This window comes from Phragmites australis, chromosome 22, assembly GCF_958298935.1.
Source record: "Phragmites australis chromosome 22, lpPhrAust1.1, whole genome shotgun sequence".
NCBI classification, from domain to species: domain Eukaryota; kingdom Viridiplantae; phylum Streptophyta; class Magnoliopsida; order Poales; family Poaceae; genus Phragmites; species Phragmites australis.
Genome location: NC_084942.1, coordinates 22,406,932 through 22,427,680, shown reverse-complemented (window position 1 = coordinate 22,427,680; position 20,749 = coordinate 22,406,932). Strand labels below are relative to the sequence as shown.

At 43.2% G+C, this 20,749-nt stretch overlaps 2 protein-coding genes and 1 pseudogene across 8 annotated transcripts; all 3 read right to left on the bottom strand.

Annotated features, from left to right (window-relative positions):
• Positions 1-1,309: 1,309 nt before the first annotated feature.
• LOC133905507 (NAC domain-containing protein 21/22-like) lies at positions 1,310-6,185 on the bottom strand. Its single transcript, XM_062347316.1, has 3 exons — positions 5,859-6,185; positions 3,104-3,378; positions 1,310-1,994 (listed from the first exon to the last, which is right to left on the bottom strand). Exons 1-3 carry the CDS (start codon positions 6,043-6,045, stop codon positions 1,509-1,511), a joined length of 948 nt encoding a protein of 315 aa, XP_062203300.1. The 5' UTR covers positions 6,046-6,185; the 3' UTR covers positions 1,310-1,508.
• Positions 6,186-9,474: 3,289 nt separating this feature from the next.
• LOC133904864 (uncharacterized) lies at positions 9,475-14,558 on the bottom strand. Of its 7 annotated transcripts, none has more exons than XR_009907512.1 (5): positions 14,419-14,558; positions 14,216-14,344; positions 10,895-11,438; positions 10,702-10,790; positions 9,475-10,629 (listed from the first exon to the last, which is right to left on the bottom strand). XR_009907512.1 is itself a non-coding variant. In XM_062346485.1 (5 exons), exons 2-5 carry the CDS (start codon positions 14,256-14,258, stop codon positions 10,488-10,490), a joined length of 396 nt encoding a protein of 131 aa, XP_062202469.1. In that variant the 5' UTR covers positions 14,259-14,344; positions 14,419-14,558; the 3' UTR covers positions 9,477-10,487. The 7 variants fall into 7 exon arrangements, 2 of the variants coding, with proteins under 2 accessions (XP_062202469.1, XP_062202468.1); XR_009907515.1 differs by having other exon boundaries at positions 9,476-10,629; positions 11,146-11,438; XM_062346485.1 differs by having other exon boundaries at positions 9,477-10,618; positions 11,306-11,438.
• Positions 14,559-14,599: 41 nt separating this feature from the next.
• Positions 14,600-20,749, bottom strand: LOC133904865 (uncharacterized; annotated as a pseudogene).

The following is a 20,749-nucleotide window of genomic DNA, read 5'->3' as shown; positions in this document are numbered from 1 at the left end:
TTTATGAGTAACTGAATAGTGAAGCTGTGAGTATTGTTCTGCATGAGACATCTGAACGGTGAAGTTGTTTGGAGTAGCTTGGAATGATGATTTATGCACTAAATGAGAATTTTTTAGATTAGTTCACTTGATGTGATTTATCAGAGCAGGAACACATGCATGCATGGAAGGGCTCCTATATACGTTGGAGGTTGGTCATGTGTTCCTTTCAGGAATCTGCAAAAATTAAGAATTTAATTAGCATGTGGCTCAACACATCAACCTAACAATGTATGAACTCACATTTTAGATATCTTCATGTCTTGGACTGACATGGAGAAAGAATGTGACAGGGCATCATGAATGTAAGAGAATCTAGAGCACAATCTTACATTTGGATAACAAATTGTGGGTAGTCTAAAAAATAACAAATTGTGGGTGATAAGACAGAGGACTGGAATATTTCAGTATCTAGAAGTTGCCACATTGATGCACGTACATCTTGCTCTTTATTTTCTGCCATGTACTCCAAATCATCACACGATGATCAAGAGAGGTGTACAAACTTGTATTTATACGCATACGAGTACTTATATTGATGACACAAGGTACAGCAAAAGGAATCAGGGCCAAAGCCTATTTCTGAAATTTGGTCAGTGGTCACTCATGCAGTTGGCCAGAAGCATATCAGAAATAGCGCACCGGAAAGCTAGGGCCTCTCAACTTGCTTACTGCTGAATTATTTTGCTTGTCATTGCAATGATATAGCAGAAAATAAAGATGATGTAAACAAGAGATGCTTGGCTGCGGCTATCATGCAAACTTTTCTGAATAAATAGCATGACTGAATTTGAACTGGCACTACTTTTTTTTTAACAGTGCGATCTCATATGCACAGTTTTCATTGGAGACCCAGGACTGGGTGCGGAACAGGGTATGGAGCCCCTGCCGGGCTCAAGTCCACCGTGGAGTCAAGCCCCCACGCTCCGTGCGTGCCAGCGGAATGGTGCAAGAGCCGGGGCTCAATCCCCCGACCCGCGGTTGCTCCCCACCGAGCTTTACCGCCCGGGCATTCGCCCCTTCGCACCGGTACTGCCTCTGGATGGCAACTTGTGCATTCTGAATTATTGTACAAGCTCCATTGTAGACTGATTTGTAGAACCAATCGCACAAAGTACACCAGACCAGTCAATGCTTGTATGTTCTCAAAAAATGAGAGGAGGAGAATGTTTTTTTTTTTTAAGTAAATGAGCAGCATATTGGTGTATGGAGGAGGTAGCATCCTATCTAGACAGAAGAATAGACAGCATCACAGCATAGGATTCAGACAGAGCAAAATAACCGAGCTGAAATCTACTACTTCAACAATCATTACATAGTTGTACTCCTAATTTCCTCGTTCCATATGGAAACCAACAGAAAAAACGTCGCATGCTCGACTACTCACACTTAAATATTGTACCACACAATAAATATATATATAGTTCATACGCAATCACCAATATCTTATGCTGCCTGAATTAATTTCCCTAGAAATGATTCATCCAAGTAGAGCTCGCAGTAGCAGCAGCCATCTCAGGGGGCAGGCTTGGCACCACCTCACCCCCAAATTGGCTCAGAACTGCCTTGAGCAACTTCTTGTCAGAGTTCAGAGGATCAAAGCAGCTGCCCAGTGCAGGCAGGCCATGGTCCAGGTAGCTCATGCCATTGCTGCCTGTGACCATGGGCAGGTAGAATGGCTGAGCACTGTATATGTTGCTGGCAATATTGTTGAAGCTGGAGAAGCAGGGCACCTGCTCGATTGCACCGGCGCCGGAGCAGGCGGTGTCTGTGGTGTTCATGGCAGCCTGGAGCTGTGCTAGGGTAGTGTCCATGAGGGGTGGCAGTGGTGGCGAGGTGGTTGTTGTTGCAGTGTCACGGCCTTTGGTGGTGAGGCTTCTTGCTGGCTTGGATGTGGCACCTCCTCCTGCTGATTTTTTCTTGCAGATGACTCTGCACAGCACCCAATCTTCCTCCTGTTGGTGACACATGCAGGATCAATAAAAGCATCGGTTAGTTCACTGATTGATAGCTGAAAGTTGTAGCTGTAGTAGCTCTGATTGGATTCTTCTAATAATTCTGATTGTACTAGCTCTGATTGCATCACTTGACATGGTGAAGACTCTTTAATGTTACAACCCTGATTCAATCCTTAATGTAAAATTATGCATTTTATAAACTGTTTACTATTTTCTGGTACTTCGTTAATTTGGTCAAAGGTAATCAATGATGGAATTTGTAGCTACTTGCAACTTCATAGATTTTTAGAGAGTTTACCACCTTGATAAATTATACGAACTAAGGACTTTGACTTGCTCGATACAAACGGATTAACAATGAATGAAGTAAAATTATTTTAGAAAACAATTTGGTAATTTGTTCATATCATCACTCCATATACAATTTGTATGTTCAGTTGGATCAAACTTATTTTTTGTATTAAAAAGAATTAGTTTTTGTAAGATGTCTGCTCCATGTCTACATTTATTAAGTCAGCATATTTAAGTGATATATATATATATATATATATATATATATCTAAATTCGAGTTGAAAAGGACCTAAATCTAGGTGATGGGGTGTACACCCACACCTCACCCGTAACAACTGAGCTAGGCTCAGTTCCTGCATCAGCGCTACAAAATATATTTATCTTCTTAATAAAAAAAATACCTAGTTCCTCTGAGGTTGGATCTCTTTATATATTGTGGCGTGAAAGGCCTTGTCAAGAAAAATATTAGCTAAGTAACAATCAATCAATAAATAAAGAGCTGTCACTGAAAATAAATAAATGGACGAAAAGCAACAAGTAAAATGTTCATCTCATATGTACTGACAAAAGTCCTGACAATAACTGTTCAAAAGAAAATATGCCCACTACAGGTCTCTTCCACAACAAATTGTGCTAGCTCACAGTTTGTACTTGTACCTAGGCTATGCAATAGTTTTTAGTGGAAAATATAAAAAGCTAATTGGCTTCTATGCACCATTTAATTGCGCATTTCGTAGTAAGATGTAAACTGTTTTGATCATTTCGCACATGAGCTAGCCAGTGCTAATGGTTGGTAGCCATATGTAGACTTTACCTTGGAGGAGAAGTTGGAGGATTGCTCATGCGCACCCTCCATCCTGTACTCATGCATCACCCACTCCGTCTTCCTCCCCTTGGGGGCCCTTCCCTGGTAGAACACCAGCGTCTTCCTCATCCCCACCAGCGCTCCTCGCCGCGCCACCGCCCGGTCCTTGCCGGTGGCCTTCCAGTAACCGGACACCGTCGCTCGGTTCGTGCGTTGCCCCGTCGCGTACTTCCGGTCCTTCAGGCTGAAGAAGTACCACTCCCTGGGCCTCACTGACGCCGCCGCTGCCGAAAAGAAGCAACACGATGCATCAAAGATCAGAACAAGCTAGCGATATTAACCACTCCTTGTAATGAAAAAATGGTATTAATAGCTACTCCCTCCATTCAAAAATAACAGACATATTTCTTTTAGGCTCGATCTTCGAAATTAGATTTTGGCTAAGTTTTTTTACTGTTTATAACTATAAAACATAAAACATATATAGTGTGAAGTTATTTTGAACTATAAATCCAGTTATATAATATTTATGCACTAGATATTCTTATAATTTGATTAAATATTAGTCAAAGTACATAAAATTAAATTTTCTAAAAATATTTACTATTTCTGAACGAAGAGAGTGATTTATTGAGCCTCGTAAACAAAGAACAAATATATCCAAACTATAAGGCTATATGTTGCGACACGATGTGTAACGAGAAAGATCGTTAGATTTAGTCTCATATTAGGAATTGACGGTGGAGGAGCACGATCTAAAAGGTGTAGGATCTCTCACCTATTAGAATAATTTTTTAAGTTGATCTAAGATATTGATCATGGTTCTGGTTGGACCTATACGTCTAGCAGGTTTATAGAGACTTGAGCTGAGGGCATTGGCTTATGTATATAGCGAGCTAGGCCAAACTGCTATGCATAATAATTGTGAGTGCGTACTCATCTTTCGACAGTGACATCGACACGTTTCGGTAAAACCGCACATTAAAGGATCAATTTCCTCCTTTTTCGCCTTTTCTTTCGCAATGTCAATTTCAGCTTTTGGATGCATGCAAAAGCTACTGCTGAACAGTGATTGTACATGTTGATGGATCATCTTGTGGTCTCAATCACACCATGAGTAGAGTAGAAAGGGGTTTGCCCTGAGCTTTGGAGCCAGTACTAGTAGTAGTATGGGGACTGCCTTGTCAGCTTGGACCTAGCTAGTGATGCATTGGAGCATCCAAAAGAAAAAAAAGGAAAGACACGTGTGCGGTCCATACAGAGTGTGTGCTGAGAATCCGAGATCTCATGCGTACGATGTGATTTGCAGTTTGTTATTTTCCGATGGCCACTAATTTGAAAGTCGTGGCATCGTCGTAATTAGCAAAAGAAATTTAACAATTAATAATAATAATTTTAATTTTAATTTTTGTGTCCCTTTGCATTACTACTCTATTTCAGGTTTCAAAATGCGTCGGTAACCGTTCGATATTCGCAGTTTCCGATCAATTCGTTGCAGTTCTCATTCAAAAATTGATCTGTTTTCGGTTAAGTTCAAATTCAAAATTCAAAAAAATATTGACGAAATTCAACCGATTTCTACTGAATTAGTGTCGAAAACCACGAATATGAAAGAAATCGCCGGGGCTCGGTATTCGGTGTTGAATCGAATTTTGAAACCTTGCTCCATTCGTGCATGCATCTAATTGAACTAGTTTTAATGTCAACGTAAATTGTCCCCACTGTTTTTCTTTTATAAAATACTTTTTAGAACCAGTGTAATCAAGCTTACAAAAATTTGACCACCACCATGTTTAAACCTACCTAGACTGTGGATATGAAGATTCCAAGTCATATCTTTAAGACAAAGAAAAGTCAGTAAATGGAGCATGCATGTCTTGAGATTGTCAGTAACATGATCTAGCGCATGCATATCACAAGTACACATGTGCATCCAAAACTGTGGGAATAGAACGAACGCATGCAAGACCTTCAATTCAGAAAGCAAGCCAGGAAGCTAAGCCAAAATTTGATCATATCAAAACTGAGATCATATTAAAATTTTGTCATACCAAGTAGTGTTTGATTTGAGACTAAACTAAAATTTTGACCGGCCAAAAAGTGAGATAGTCATTGTAGACGTTAAAATCTTAACTAGTTTTGCTATAGAAAAAATTTGACTGGCAATTTTAACCTTAAATCAAACAAAAATCAAATTTTCTAGACGTGATTAAATTTTAGCTTAGCTTCTAGGGCAAGAACCAAACATTCACTTTCTATCAAGTACGCCTACCCCTGATAGTGATGTTGATTTTAAAGAAATGTGCGAACGTTCCATGCAAAGAATAATATAGCACGAGAGGAAAAAAAACTAATATCGCTGCGCTATTTAACTTCCAGTTGTGCAATTTCATAACTAGTGACTGTAGGACGTATCAAATACATAAAGAGAAATTTTGAAGTAGAAAGGATACTAAGAAAGGGAAGGAGGAAATGATATATATATATATATATATATATATATATATATATATATATATAACACTAAATCCTAAACGATTTTTAAGTGTTTAGGTAGTAAGGGCGTAATTGTCCTTTATGCAAATGAAAAAAGAAGGTGACTTTAGTATAATTTCGAGGGAAATCATGTTTCATAATAAGCATGGGGATCTCTCTCTCTCTACGTCGACGTGGTGCAAGTCATGGCTAAAAATTAGAAGATCAACAATCGAGGAGACAAAAGGATTAAAAAAAAAACTTTTGAGGGATGGACCGATCGACTCACCGGGGAGGTCCCATGGCTCAACCTTGTTGAGATCGACGTCGACCATGGGCGGCCGGCAGCCGGAGGTGCCGACCTTGCCTCCGAGCTTGGGCGCGAGGTAGTCGCAGATGAGCTCGTCGTCCCTGGGGTGGAACCGGAACCCCGGTGGCAGCTCCGCCTCCACCATGCTCAAGAAGCTCATCGACATGATCTCTCTCTCTCTCTTTCTCTCTCAGAGATGAGAGAGAACAGGAATAGAAGAGAGATGGAAGAAGGGGAGCTGAGGAGAGGAGAGAGAACGAGCCAAGAACTCAGTTGTGCTAGTGTCGTGTGACAAGTTGAGAAGAGGGGTTTATAAAGTGGTGGGTCTACCTCAAGCTTCTCATCTCTCCTTTTCCTTTTCCCTTCATTTCCATGTTGCCTTTTCTTTCCATAAATAAAGGGTAGCACTTCCAGATCAGTACAAGAGACTAGTAGATGCAAGAATATGAGCAGAATTCTCCATATATATGATTGTAAGAAAAAATTAAATCCCTAAAAATTAATGGGAAATGCTTAATCTCGAGCGTGTGAGCGCAGTGATGCCCATGAACCACTACGATACGACAAACCACGCCATGTGAGCGGGCTCCGCTCCACATTTCATCCTCCTCCGTGAAATATCATGTTTCCCTTGTTCGATTGGGAGCAGTCCTCCCCATCCAGATATCTCTCTCTTCGATTACGAATGGTAGCGCCCCTTCCTCATCCAAATCTCTCTCTCTCTCTCTCTGCAAATGGATTCTATGAGCCATCTTGGATCTTGGAGTAGGAGAGATGGGGGAGATGAAGTGGCGGAGGTGGCGATGATGCTAAAGATGGAGGGGGTGGGGAATGGTGCAGGTGGCATGGTAGCTGGCTGAGGGGAGCAGGAGCAGCTGGCGGAGGGCAGTCGCGGCCAACGAGCAAGCATGTGGCAACGGTGATCGTCTAGATCCACGAGGCAACATCGCAGCGTGTGACATCAAGCGCTCATCAGGAGGTGCGAGGACTATAGGAACGATGGAGAGATGGGCATATTTAGTGAGAGGTGACCTCGTCGGCTGACGAGGACACCGCGTGCGACACCAGACACTCGTTGGGGGCCCCACCGGCATAGCAATTTTGCTTGGTGCGCCTCGTGCCAGAGCATCTTCAGTAGACAAGCCAAATTACACCCTTCATATCTCCATCTGGAGAGCCATCTAAAAATATTCTCCCTCTATTTCTATTTGCACTCCACTAGACTATCCATATTCCACGGGTGGGGCCAAAGCCCATGCCGATCGGGTCAAAATTGGCTTGGCCTAGCTCGCACAATGTCGGCCGGCAGCATTGGCGGCGAGGGGCACTATGGCGCTCGACCAGGACGGCACTAGGGTGATTAGCGCGTGATGGGGTCTCATTTGGGGTCAGTCAGCAGGTGAGGGTCGGTCGGCGACAGAGGCAGGCAACGGTCGTACTACGATGGCGACGTGTGCACAGGGAGCAGGGAGGAGGAACGCGAATATTGGTTGGCCGAAGGCAAGAGAAGTTGCAGGGCGCTAAGGGGAAGTCAACCAAGAGGCCACCAGGCTGTGACCCAGCCAACGACGGTGCTCAGTCACCGCGGAGACCCGTGCCAGTGATGGACTAAGGACAAATTGATGCGCGCCAAAGTATGGTCATGGGTTGGAGAAGCTCACCGAGCACTTGGTTGACCAGAACAAGCTCTATAGCAACGGCTTGTTAGTGTGTGGCAGAGAATCTCGTCAACGACGAAGAAGACAATGGCACGAATCATCTCATCTCTGCCTCTCATTTCTTCCTCTATCTGGATCCTACATGTGCTCCTCATCCCTGCACTCCTCACCTTAGACGGACGAAAGCAGCTGGCGGCAAGATCTGGGCGGCGTAGTAGATCAACGCGAGAAGGGACGGAGGACTATTGCGTTGGGGAGGAATGGGCAGCTGGTCGATAGGGAAGGGGAGAGAGGAGGGGGAGGAAGGCGGCGGTTGCTCAATGGCAGCCCAGGAGGACAAGCTACATTTAGCGTACGGGGAGGGCGATTTGGATGATCTCCAAAAATGGCGTGTGAGATAGCGCCTCTGCTGGAGGATGTTTTTTTGCGTTGCACCTGCTATTTTCGTGATGGAGGGCATGGTAGCATGGCTGTTGGAGATGCTCTCAGGATGTCACAGGGTGGTGGTGTTGTTATGCCATAAGTGGTGCAGGTGGTTCAGTTGCCAATGGCAGTCACTTGGTGATGGATCGGGAGAAGAGTAAAGGAGGATGGTGGATGACTTCTCCATGATGAAAGAGGTTAGTATACAGGAATTTGCTTATAGGACTGTATTGATTTGCTAATGAAAACATAACAAGTTGCTTTTAGTATTCAACTGATTTGCTTGTTGATTTTTTCTCTCTCTTTTTTTAAATAGCTCGTGGAAGTATACAAAAATTCTTGTGATTATAAAATAATTTTTTTCCGAATTGTAAAAATTTGCTTACAGATAGGGAAAATTTGCTACTTAAAATTTTCAATGATTTTTGCACTTTTGATTTTTCACGGCTTGTTCCACGCAAATTGTTCTCACTTTTTCCTGAAAATATGCAGCACACAAATTGTTCTCTTTTTTTTCTTGAAAATATGTAGCAGAATGATCTGATAATGGTTATAATTTGTTCACAAAAATTTGCTCAACACTCGAATCTGATTTGCCTTGACATGATTCTTAAATTTGCTTATGAATCCTTTCTGATTTGCTTACAGTTGTTTGCTTACGTACTTACATTTAACAGGAGAACGGGTAGATAGCTTTTTATCAATCTACTCTAAATTTGTTGAACAATCGATCTGAATTGCCTTCGCATAGTTTTTAAATTGCTTAGGGCTCCATTCAGATTTGCTTACGATTGTATACAAAGTTGCTTATACACCTTTGTCGAAGAAGAGGACGAACAATGGATTTTCATCCAACTCTTGGCTCTATTTTTGGCCAGATATTAATGTGGGTAACAAATGAATGCTGGAACCTTTAGATGGAAAACAATCCAAACTTGGAAAGTATCATTGCGTTCAGACAATATTTTACTAAAAATAAGTGTGCATCCTGGAAGCTTAACGCCTGCCCATGCAGGCATTAGCACAACCCAAAATCAATATGTTAAGAAAAGATAGCAAGAAAAGGGGGAAATGCCATCTTGCAATGGAACTGAAAAGGCTGGATTGCTATCCACCAGGATGTACAACCAAGTGCACCGCTTGTCAGCTAAGGTGTAGCTGGCCAGCCTACTCCTTTTAAGTTAAATGTTAAATACTTTCGAAGGAAAACAAAAAATATTAATCAATCCTGCTACTATAAGATGTTAGCTTTACTAGGTGCAAGTACAAAGAAACCTTCACCGTGCATTTTAAGCTCTAGTTGTATACAATTTACATCAGAAACGCGTAATAGATACAGAATTTTGCATTTTTATCAAAATAAATAAAAGATAAATATCACATGTCATATATGAAGTGTTGGACAAATATCACGAAACATTTCACCTGGAAAATAAATAAATGGATTTTACTTGAGGATTTATGCAAAACGACAAAAAGATAAATCGCAAAAGGACGTCTTCCAATCTGAACATCAAGACTGTCATTTTTTTTATCATCCAATTGAAGACTAATACTAGTTCTTTCTTTCAGCAAAAAAAAAAAAAATCAAGTCAGCGCGTTTCGTTTTGTCAATCATAAGAAAATTCCAATTAGCGCATTACAATATTAGTTGCTGCTGCAACTACTACAAATTCCAGGCACGACCTGAGCTTTAGAAAGACAATTCTTCCTCTTCACCCACCTTTTGTTAAAGCTGCTAATCAGGACAGGTTTCGTTCACACCTGTAAACCAGGTCCAATTGTGACTTTGGAATCCAGCAGAAGATAGGCTAATCGGACTACTCTAATAGCCAAGATCGAGATCGATTGCATCCGTGCGGCTAAGGACGTCGAAAGTGGACGGGCACAGGATATGGAAGTGGTTCCTCGGACGTTACATCGCGGGGTGACATGGCCCACGTGTCAGCGACTACGTCAGAGGATCTCCTTTCACGGGATGGCCAAGAACAACCGTAGCGCCTCGGGATCGGCAACTTGTTCTTGGCCATCACTGGCTGTTACTTGTCAGAATCCCGTTTGGAACACAGGAGACTTCCGTAAATCCCACGAGATTGAAATAAAATTCAAGCAAAATTCTCCCGGTTCCAAATGTGCCCCGAGACTTGCGCACCGTCACCCACGTGGCATCGCGGATACGACAAGCCGACGCGTGGACCGCCTCCCGATGGGAGGAGCAGGTGGGGGCGTTGAACTCATGGCGAGCGGCGGCGGGATGCCGAAGCTGACCACCGCGCCACCCGCGGCTGTTGCTGTCGACACACACAGCTGGGCCGGCCGGGGGGATGCCGTTCGGTGACGGGGCCGGGGCCGGGGCGGGGCATGCACGCGGCATGCACGGCGCAGCCGTCACGCGAACCACGCGCACGCCCGCTGTCATCCGTCGCCACGGCACCGGCCGTTGCGCAGCCGCATCTCATGAGCAATTGAGCAGCTGCTGCTGCTGCTGCCTCCTCTGCCGCGCCTCGCGACAAAGCAATCGGGTCCATCAAAGAGCAGAACGGACGGTGCAGATACGCGCCAGAAGTGCTTGCACGATCGTTGCAGGTAGAAGAGAAGAGATGCAGCAGCGGTGCACTTCACTGTAAAGCCCATAGACAGCGAAGCAGCTCGGGGTCTCTGCAGCTCAGCTGAAATATTCTGTGCGTGACCGAGTCGTCTGAAATTGACAACTAGTGAAGTATATGATCGAAACCACTAACCCAACTGGTGAAGCCATGGCTCTTCCAAAAGCTCTTCAATGGTCTTGGAGAAGTCAATCGTAAAAAGGCAGCGATGATCCTTTTTCGTGCTGTAAAAAAAAGGCAGCGATAAGGATGCGGCACACAAATGAAGAGATGATATTCCACATATCTATCCAATCCGAAAAGGAAATAGGAACTGTTCTTGCAAGACCTCATAATAATAATAATAATAATGGGGAATTTATGCCCTGCTGTACCCCAAGTGAAAGGGACCTGGAAATGGGCATGACAGCAACAGCAGGAAGCTCATCCACATACCTCCCCCCTCCCCTTTGCGCGGCCTAACACCCCCAATTCCAGTCAATTTTAACCTAAACCGATCAATCAGCTCGCGCCAGGTGCTCAGCTGAAGAACGGTCTTTCGTCGCATATTCCAGGTTGAAACGATTCTGAAGATCTCACCATGTGTATATTGGCTGGCCACCATCACACCACCGTGGCCAGCACAAGCAGAGGGTGAGCTTCCAGGTCTTGCAGGTCAAGTGCTGTGTGCCATTACCTCTCAAATGCTGGCTGCATCAGTGAAAAGTCGAGGGAATTGAACTCCGGTGGGGGCGCGCACCTCCAAGGTGTACAAATCTGGATAAGGGTTTGAGGACAGAAGGGCTGTGACGGCTCTGAGTGTCCACCTTGATGCTGATCCATCATCGGAAGTACAGGCACCGTCGCTCTCACGCATACGGCCTGGACAAATTCTGCAGAAGAAAAAAGTACAAAACAAGTGGGAATATTACATAGCTCTCTTGCCTTCAAGATCACATCCTATCCAGGTAAGGAAAGTTTCAGTTGCCACATGGAAGTAAAATCAGCCAATTATTGCATGGTAATACAACCAAAAGGATGAACATAACAGTATCCTGACAGCAAGCCAATGCAAGGATATAGCTTCGGTCAGTCAAATTCCATTGTAAAATCTCATCCACCAAATGGTGCGATCGGTTAGGTTCAGTAGAGATCTTATCCATCTACCAGTGGCCCAAGGATTTTTTTTTTTTCCTGGAGAACGCAGGAGAGCTGCGTCATTTGTATTAAGTAAGGAGAGACTAGGATCAAAGATCCCAGGAATAGTTACAGCAGGCCAGAAGCCTGAAACCTTAAATAGTTGTTACATAAGCGAGAGGAGGGGAGTTATACTCCCATGCAGGAGCTAAATGGCCATAGAAAGTGATCCAACTTGGCGCAAATGAACATTTAGTGTTGACAGGTGTGAAGCACCGGCCAGACACCATTGTTCAGCGGACATCCTAATTGTGGCTAGCAGAGCGTCAGTGGAGGAACGGTTGTTGTTGAACACTATGGCGTTTCGAGCTGACCATATTGTCCAAATGGTTAACAAGATGAGAGAATCAACCCCTCGGCGGAGTTCTTTGGCAGCCCGCGCCCGGATGTGTAGCCACCAGTCGCAGAGGGTGGACTGATCCTGCGGTGAATGAATGCCCAGGATTCTCCACCAAAGCTCCCTCGCCACAACGCAGTGCAGAAACAAGTGGTCAACCGTTTCGGGGAGCTGGGTGCAGAAGGAACACCAATCATCCGACTGAAGACCATGGTGTCGCCGACGGGAAGCCGTCCAAAGTCTACCATGCAGGCAGAGCCAGGCGAAGAACTTGACTTTTCTCGGCGCCCAGGCCTTCCAGATTACCTTAGCTAGGGAGAAAAATTCAGAGCCTTGGAACAGCATCTGATAGGCTGAGCTAGCGAAGTATACACCTGAGGAAGACCATCTCCAAATAATCCTATCATCATCTTCGGTGAAGGAGAAGGAATTTAACTGATTCCATAAATGAAGGTATTGTAGAAGTGCCGGTAAGGGTAGAGGTCCCGACAGGTCACGGATCCATCTTCGGTCGTCTAAAGCCTCGCGAACTGTTCTGATGCTGACGATCGAAGTAGCGACGCAGCGATGAAGATCAGGGGCTATAGAGCGTATGGAACGGCTGTCAATCCAAGCGTCGTTCCAAAACAGCGTGGTCTTCCCATTCCCTACCACAAAGATTGTTGAGGCATTGAAGAGTGCGACCACCTCACGCGCGTGCTGCAGAGGGACCGAGGCGTACGGGTTGTTGAGGTCGCCCCTCTACTGCCAGAGCCAGTGTAGACTCAACACCATGGCCGCGCGTCGAAGGTCTAGAATGCCTAGGCCGCCGTAAGCCACAGATCTGCAGACTTTCGCCCAAGCTACGGTGCAAAGACCACCTGATATGATCGCATCACCAGCCCAAAGGAAAGACCTTCTAATCCTGTCGACTTCTTTGATGATCCAAGGTGGAACAGCAATGCAGAGCATCGTATGCAACGGCGTGGTTGACAGCACCGAACGAACCAACGTTGCTCTGCCAGGCTTGGAAATGAGCCTAGCTTGCCATCTTGGGAGTTTTGCGGCCACTCGGTCAATGATATGCTGGTAGTGAGCTTTGCGCAACCGACCGATCGCCAGTGGCGCGCCCAGGTAATGTAGAGGAAAATTGGACAACCCACACGGCAGAAGGTCTTGGGCATGTCCGAGTTCTGCATCCGAGCAGTTTATGGCGATTGCCGTGCACTTGCCGAGATTCGTCTTGAGACCCGAAACCTCGCCAAAGAAGCGGAGCAAGGCGAGGTGGCTGCGGATGTTACTTGGCGTAGGGGACAGGAAGAGGACCACATCGTCTGCAAATAGCGAGCAGCGGTGTTTGATCGAAGGATGGCCTGCAGGAGCAATAATGCCGACCTCCCCAGCCCGGTGCAGAAGACGTTCCAATGTGTCCATGACGAGCACGAAGAGGAGGGGCGATAGTGAGTCCCCTTGGCGCAGCCCTCTAGCGTGGCGCAGGATCGGACTTGGGAAGGAGTTAAGCAGAATACGGGTTGCAGAATACGGAGTTAAGGATTATTTTTGAATCCCTCTCTTTACACATGGTACCTTTGCTTATCACTTTCCTCTGAACTATCAAACCACGATAGGTGAATAAGACTACAGGGCTGGTCAACATGGAGAATTGTATCTGCAAGTTTTTTTGGGGTAGTACTAACCAAGCCCATTCTTAAAGTTGTCAACCTTGCAGCAGAAGAGATAAAAAAAATACTACAAATTGCAGGGTGCAGACAAAAATTCAAGGAGTTAAAAACCCATTAAAGGATGCTCGTATGACAAGAACAGTTAGTCAAAGCACCAAAGGACTAAAAAATGCATACACGCCAGACACACACACACACACACACACACACACACACACACAAATGACATGCATGGATAAGCAACGACAAACCTGAAAGAGATAAAAACCATTCTTAAAGTTGTCAAGCTTGCAGCAGAAGAGATAAAAAATACTACAAATTGCAGGGTGCAGTACAAAAAATTCAAGGAGTTAAAAAACCCATTAAAGAATGCTCATATGACAAGAACACTAAGTCAAAGCACCAAAGGACTAAAAAATGCATACACGCCAGACACACACACACAAATGACACGCATGGATAAGCAACGACAAACCTGAAACCACAAACATACTGATGGAAACATGTGGGTAGCACATGCTTACTAAACTTGGCCTACGCAAGTCAACCTCTTGCAGTAGTCTTCCTTCAGCTTCCCCATGTTGGTAGCATCACATCAGAAATCCTACAGGATTCGATATTATATGACACATCACAATAGATTTGCAGATAAATAGTCAACGTGGTTAGGCAACTTACATTGTATAAATGCTCATTTGTCCCTCTCTGCCAACCCTGCTTTACTGACTTCTCCAAATGATTAGTATTTGAGATCAAATATATCTTTACCAATTGCATCGGGATAGGCAAGGCAGGAAAAATCCAGTTTGAGGGAAACCCCGCTCTAGTTGCTGTTGTCAGAATACTGTGTTTTCTTTTTTTTCAGGCAGATAGAAAAGTACAAAGATCATTCCACTCTACAATAATAACTAGCAACAACAATGAGTGACAATGTGTGCAAAAGGGTGAACCAGCAACTTTATTCCTAATAACTTGTCAATCTTGCATAAAACACATGCACATACTGCAGGGAAGATATGTTCCATAGCAACTTGTTTGTTGGTCGCTTCAGAAAAGCAAGCAAGCAAGCACTAAGGGACATGGAATCGATCTAGATGTTGGCCTAGCATTTAATGGATAAAGGCACACTCTTCGAGGGCAATATCTTGCATATTCCTGTATCTAGATTTGCAAGATCTTGTCAGCTTGAGCTTTCCTTCTTACCAGTGTAAAAATACTGAATGCCTCAAGGGAACTAGATAGCTTGCCACATTTTTGCAAAATCTAATATTGCACAAGCAGCAAAATACACTTTGCGGGAAGTAGGTTGCAGCAAAGAAGCAGTTTGCATATATACCAGGCCATATTGAAATGGAAAGGCATTGTTCTCATTATTTCAATGCTAAGACTATGTTCAGAGTTTGGATTTACATTCATTCAAGATCAAGATGAACATGCATATTAGCTGCAGGCCAAATTTCAACAGGCAGACATGGCTGCCAGTTGTGTTTGTTTTGTACAGCCAAACAAAAAGGATGATTCTTGTATCTACATCCAATGAAAGATCTGCCACAGAAGAAGAGTCTGTCTTACATTTCAGTACCAAACACCATCCTATCAGCCTACATATTCCGGCATCAGAAGATTTACCATGGCATGCTTCTGAAGGATTCGTGGATAGTTTCCAAGCAATTACTGCCATGTTCCTTGGAGACATAGTGGGATCAAATAGAGGAAACAACAATGCTTCATTACATCTGCTTGCTCTTGTGGAAATAATAACCGATCAAGCAAAATACATGTTTCCACCAGTGGACCTAAAGCAGCCCAAAGGCACCAAAAGGGACCTATATATTCCTGCAAGAATAAGAAAAATGGTCGCACTAGAAATCAGATATAATACAGAGTGCATTTTTTGGTTCTAAAAAATCAGAGGAAAAGCAACTGTCATATCCCAACCACTACTATACTTTTATGAATATAAAGCGGTTGGAAAGGCATTTGGACAAACATGTTTTCTTATTAGCTGTTGATCACACATTTATATGATATCTGATATCCCAAATGCTGCAAGACATAACATAGCACACTTATCTCATCCTGGATTATGTTGTAACATAAGCAATATACGCTGTTAATCTCCATTATATTCATTTATCCCAGTATTAGAACGTACCAATTAATTAATTATGCTTTGCATAACTGTGTTGATACATGTCCCACCAACCAACCACCAAAAACACAGTGATGTAATTCCAATTTAAAGTACTGTCAGAAATTAATAACCACGATGGGCCTTTACTAGGATTTCCACACTATGCAATACGTTAAACTGAAATAATCTCAACAAACATACTTATCCATGCTTACCAAGTACTTGCTTACCTAAAAGTATCATATAAGACAGAGACAAGACAACAATATTTTCACTTTGACTAAGAACTGACAAATAATTGGAAAATATGTAGTGCATTTAACTTCTTGGAATTATACTGTAACACGAGGCATGAGGGCATAAATAAATAAGGGTGTTTCAATAAAACTTACAGTGAAGGGTTCCACATCCTTCCATATTTCAAGTAGACTAACATCTTCCACTGAACCACAGCCAAGGTGACTTAATCCTGATATTGTGAAATGTTTGAAAAGGGCAAACTTTTGACATTCATCATGATGGATGTCACCTGATCCTGTGTCAACTCCATACATGACTGAATCAACATCATCTGTGTTCATGTTTTTTTTTTTAAGTAGGACAGGAGAAATCATCAGTTTTCTCCATAGCCATATGGGATTCAATAACTTTCCGAATCCTCTGACGTCGTAGAGCTTTTCCTTGCCTTCCAATTGATGGACTCAATCTTGACACCTCTGGATGATATTTCTCAAGTACCTTCAGCGATAACACATAGTTAGGTGAATCTAAAAAGCTGAATGAGACCCAAAAAAAATTTGCTAGTCCACGAATCTAAAAACCAAAAGGTCGAGCACTCGAGCTATTTAGTGCCTAGAACCTAAACGGATCCATATCCTCCTTCATGAACAATAAGCAATGCCAAGAAGATTCTAATATTAAAATTAAAATTGGTATATTCATGAACCATAAACACACTTTCATATTCATAGGGCCAATGGCATGCACATGTAGTCTAAACAGGAAACAACAATTGACATGTAGTGTGGCTAGTATATCAGCGTTTGTGGTGCATGTATAAACATGTGGTCTTTCCTAGGAAGCTACTGTGCCAGATTTCTAGCTAAACACCCAAGGTAAATTGGGAATGTCACAAAAGCTGCCGCAGGTGATCAGCCTATAAGTCAGCTTACAACGTCATGTTCATCAAGCCAGCTGAATATTATATTGAAAAGCTGTTGCTTAAGCACAGATAAGAATGCATAGCATAAAGTCTCAATTTATATGAGTGAATTGCTGATGCAATGCAACTAGGTAAACAGGAACACATACTCATCAGCAAACCCACTATGTACAAAACCTTTCTTTAGAATAATATTGAACATGAAGATAAATGAAAAGTGACCAAAAGTAAAGCACGGAGGTGAAACATCCAGCACATAAATGAAAAGGTTGAAATACCAAAACATTTGTTTGAAATAACAAAGCATTTACCATTTGAAAAGCTGCTCGGAAGGCATGTACATCAAAATTTTGCAGCGCAATATCCTTGGTGAGACTTATCCATCTCTCTGCACTCTAAAAGAATTAAAAAGGTCATGAAATAAAGAGCTTTCCAGCCTAGAATATCATTAAATTATTTTTAAAATAAATTTAGACATACCCAAATAATGCATCCTTAATAGTACTTAATCGAAAAGGTACAAAATTGTCATACTTGCAATTAGTTCAAACTAGAAATATGTTCAGAGTACACTAGTTACCAAACACGCATGTGATGCCAAGTTGCCAACAAGAACAATAGCAGGAATCAATTTTACTGTGATAATGTCAAGTAACAGTTCTCCACATTCACTAGCTGGATTCAGATATTTTGCTAATTTAAGCACTTGAAAATTGCCAAAAATGACTAGAAATCATGGCTACAGTAAATATATTTCTGCAATGCAACATTGAATTTGAATACATTCGCCTAACATAAAACAGATGAAAATAAAAATTTGCAAAGGCGAAGATAAATTTTCTCTAACTTAAGGAAATAATGTTTTAACAAGTGTGCTCAAAGGAAACACAAAGCTTCAATAAGCTTGTGAGCATTTTTTTTTTTTTTATTTCTACGTCCACTAACCAAATAATTTCTGTTAGTATTTATTGTCTATGCTCTGAGTGCCTTCAAACATGAGTTGCAACACCAAAGGGACATTTCAAAAAACAGCAGGCAGCACTAAGATCATGAATTGACATCATACCTGACAAGCAAGGTCACTGATGCTTTTCCCAAGCACCAATTCAGATAGTTGGCAGCCTTGCTCATAGGAAAACCAGGACAGGTGTTTGTGTCCTCGTAAGAATCCTCAGAAAGCAGGTTGTAGCAACAGCTAATGCTTACCAATGCGTTTACTTGTTCGCAGGACACGAAAACCCTGTCCAAAGAAGATAACCATATTTTAAAGGTTTTCAGCAAGGTGAGAAATTTTTAATTCAAGATGCAGCATTTTGCTAGTTTGGAGAAAAGGACTACGCTACATGGCGGTGTTCTCATACTGTGCAAAAGCCAACCTTAGCATGTTAACTGAAAGATCACCACAGGCATGAAGACCAGCAAGGATTAATGGAGGGCTGCTATGAGTTGGTTCCTGAATTCGAGAACTTTTCTTAGTACAGGTCTTAGTTTCTCTTACATATTCACCATGATCATCCTTACATGCCTCTAACGTGACAGATGCCAATGTCTCACTTGACAGAACATGACAGCTGACAGTCCTAGCTACAACAAGGAGTTGGTACTCAAAAGATAAAGCTTGTGCGAGATAACCCTGATAATATCAAATAAGATGAGTAAAAGATAAATACATGACATAACACATTACTGTTGAAATTATGGTAAAACTCAATCATTTCTTTCAGTCCCATAAAGTAGAAACAGAAAACCAAGGCATGCCGTCCAACAATAAAATTAAGACACATGCAACGTCTATAAGAAGATCCAGATGACTTGACTTTTATACAGATAGTCAGGCCTTCTTTTGCTACCAGTCCATATTTCGGCTTCTTTAGAACCCTAACTTCCAAAGCATCATGCAATCAACTCATAATTTACCAAAGGAAAAAACAGCAATGAGTGAATCAAATATGGACATTATATAGTATAGCATACGGACTTCCCTTGGTGACCAGTATTTGTAGCTGGACCCATCGGAAAATTCTTGCTCAGAATTGGCATGAATTCATAGGGTCAATATTTAAGATGGCAAAGACACAATCAAAAGCAACGAAAAAGGATGCCAACTATCCAAGCATTAAAAAAGTAATTATCTTTACATGAAACCTGATTAATACAGCTGCTTCTGCATTCAGATGACATACCTGGCTGGAAGCTACATCAACCACTGTCTTAATAACTGCATGAACCAGCACAGCTAGATTTTCAATCTGCCGAAAGCAATTTCTCCAAACATGAGAATGCAGAGAACAAATGAAAATCATGGTCTCTTTGTAAACAAATAAACACGTGTAGCAAGTACAACAATCAGTACAAGCTGGATTACCTACTCCGTGCTTCTTCTTTGAGTTCATGCCTTGAGCGAGAACAGTACCAATTGATGCCACATGCAAATCAGGTATGAGCTGCATGCATTCAAGGAAAAGCATGTCAGGATTAAAACAGATGGCAGAAAATAGGCGACTTCTTAATTCAATGGCTCCAAATGATGCAAAGCAATCTGAAAACGTAACGCAAACAAACATATTTTAAGAAAAAGCAAGTTCATACAGTGAATTCGTTTGTTCACTGAAGCCAATCAATAGGACTGCAAGTGAAGCATGTGCAGAGATTTTTCGTATATGAACTATACACTAACTCAATCAAATGCTGCTCAAATATAACATTTTTTCTAGTGTCGTTCCCCTGAAAAAGGCCATGCTACGACCAATCCGATAGATTCAGCAAACATACCGATTACGGCGCCTTCTGCTCCCGAGGAAGAACAAGTGACCTGGCAGTAAGCACAAACTCCTTCAGTGTACCAGGCCAGTGTTCCTGCAAAACAATAGACACTTGGATACATACATCAAACCGAAGAGGAAGTGATGAAGTATACAAGGAACGATGAACTTGGATACATCGAGTTACTGTGGTGCAATGGGAAGCCGTACCTGAACGCATCCGGAGGGCAGCTTGAGCAAGCCCCCCACGGGCTCCCGCCGGAGGCACTCTATCCACTCGGCGTCCACCAGCTCCAACAGCCTATCCTGCGCTACAGTTAACCCGTACCGCAAGAGATCGAAACTTTCAGTTAACAGCCCTCGAATCGATCGCCGAGGAGGCGCCGATCGAACGAGCCTCCGAAAAAATTCACGGGAAAATGGGGGGCGGGGGGGGGGGGGCTTGAAGAAGTTGACGACGTGGGCGTCGAGGAGCGGGCGGTGGCGACGTAGGAAGGCAGCGAGGGCCTCCATCCACTCGCGGGTCCGCGCCGCCGTCCCGCACGAGTAGGCGCCGCCGCTCGCCGGAGTCGCCGCCATCGCGCGCGCGGAGCACTGGTCGGTGGTGCGGGCTGCCTTCCGTTTGGGCTCCATTAAAACACGAGGTCCAGTTCACGAGTCGACTTGCCGGGCCGGACTCTGCATATGACCTGAAAAAAAGTTTCCTTTCATGGGCTAGTTGTCAAATTTTCTCTTAAATTTCCCTATAAGAAAAAGATGCTAAATCAGACGATGAATCTGAACCGTCCAATCGGTCCAAATACCGTCTTCAACCTCTGTCTCGCTCCTCCGCCTCCACCCGTCTCCAGCGACACTCCTACTGTCACGCTAATCTGGCTCCATTGGATCGTCTCTGCTCGTCCCACCCTGGCACCGCCCATCGGTCATCCTCCGGTGCCCATGGCTGATGGC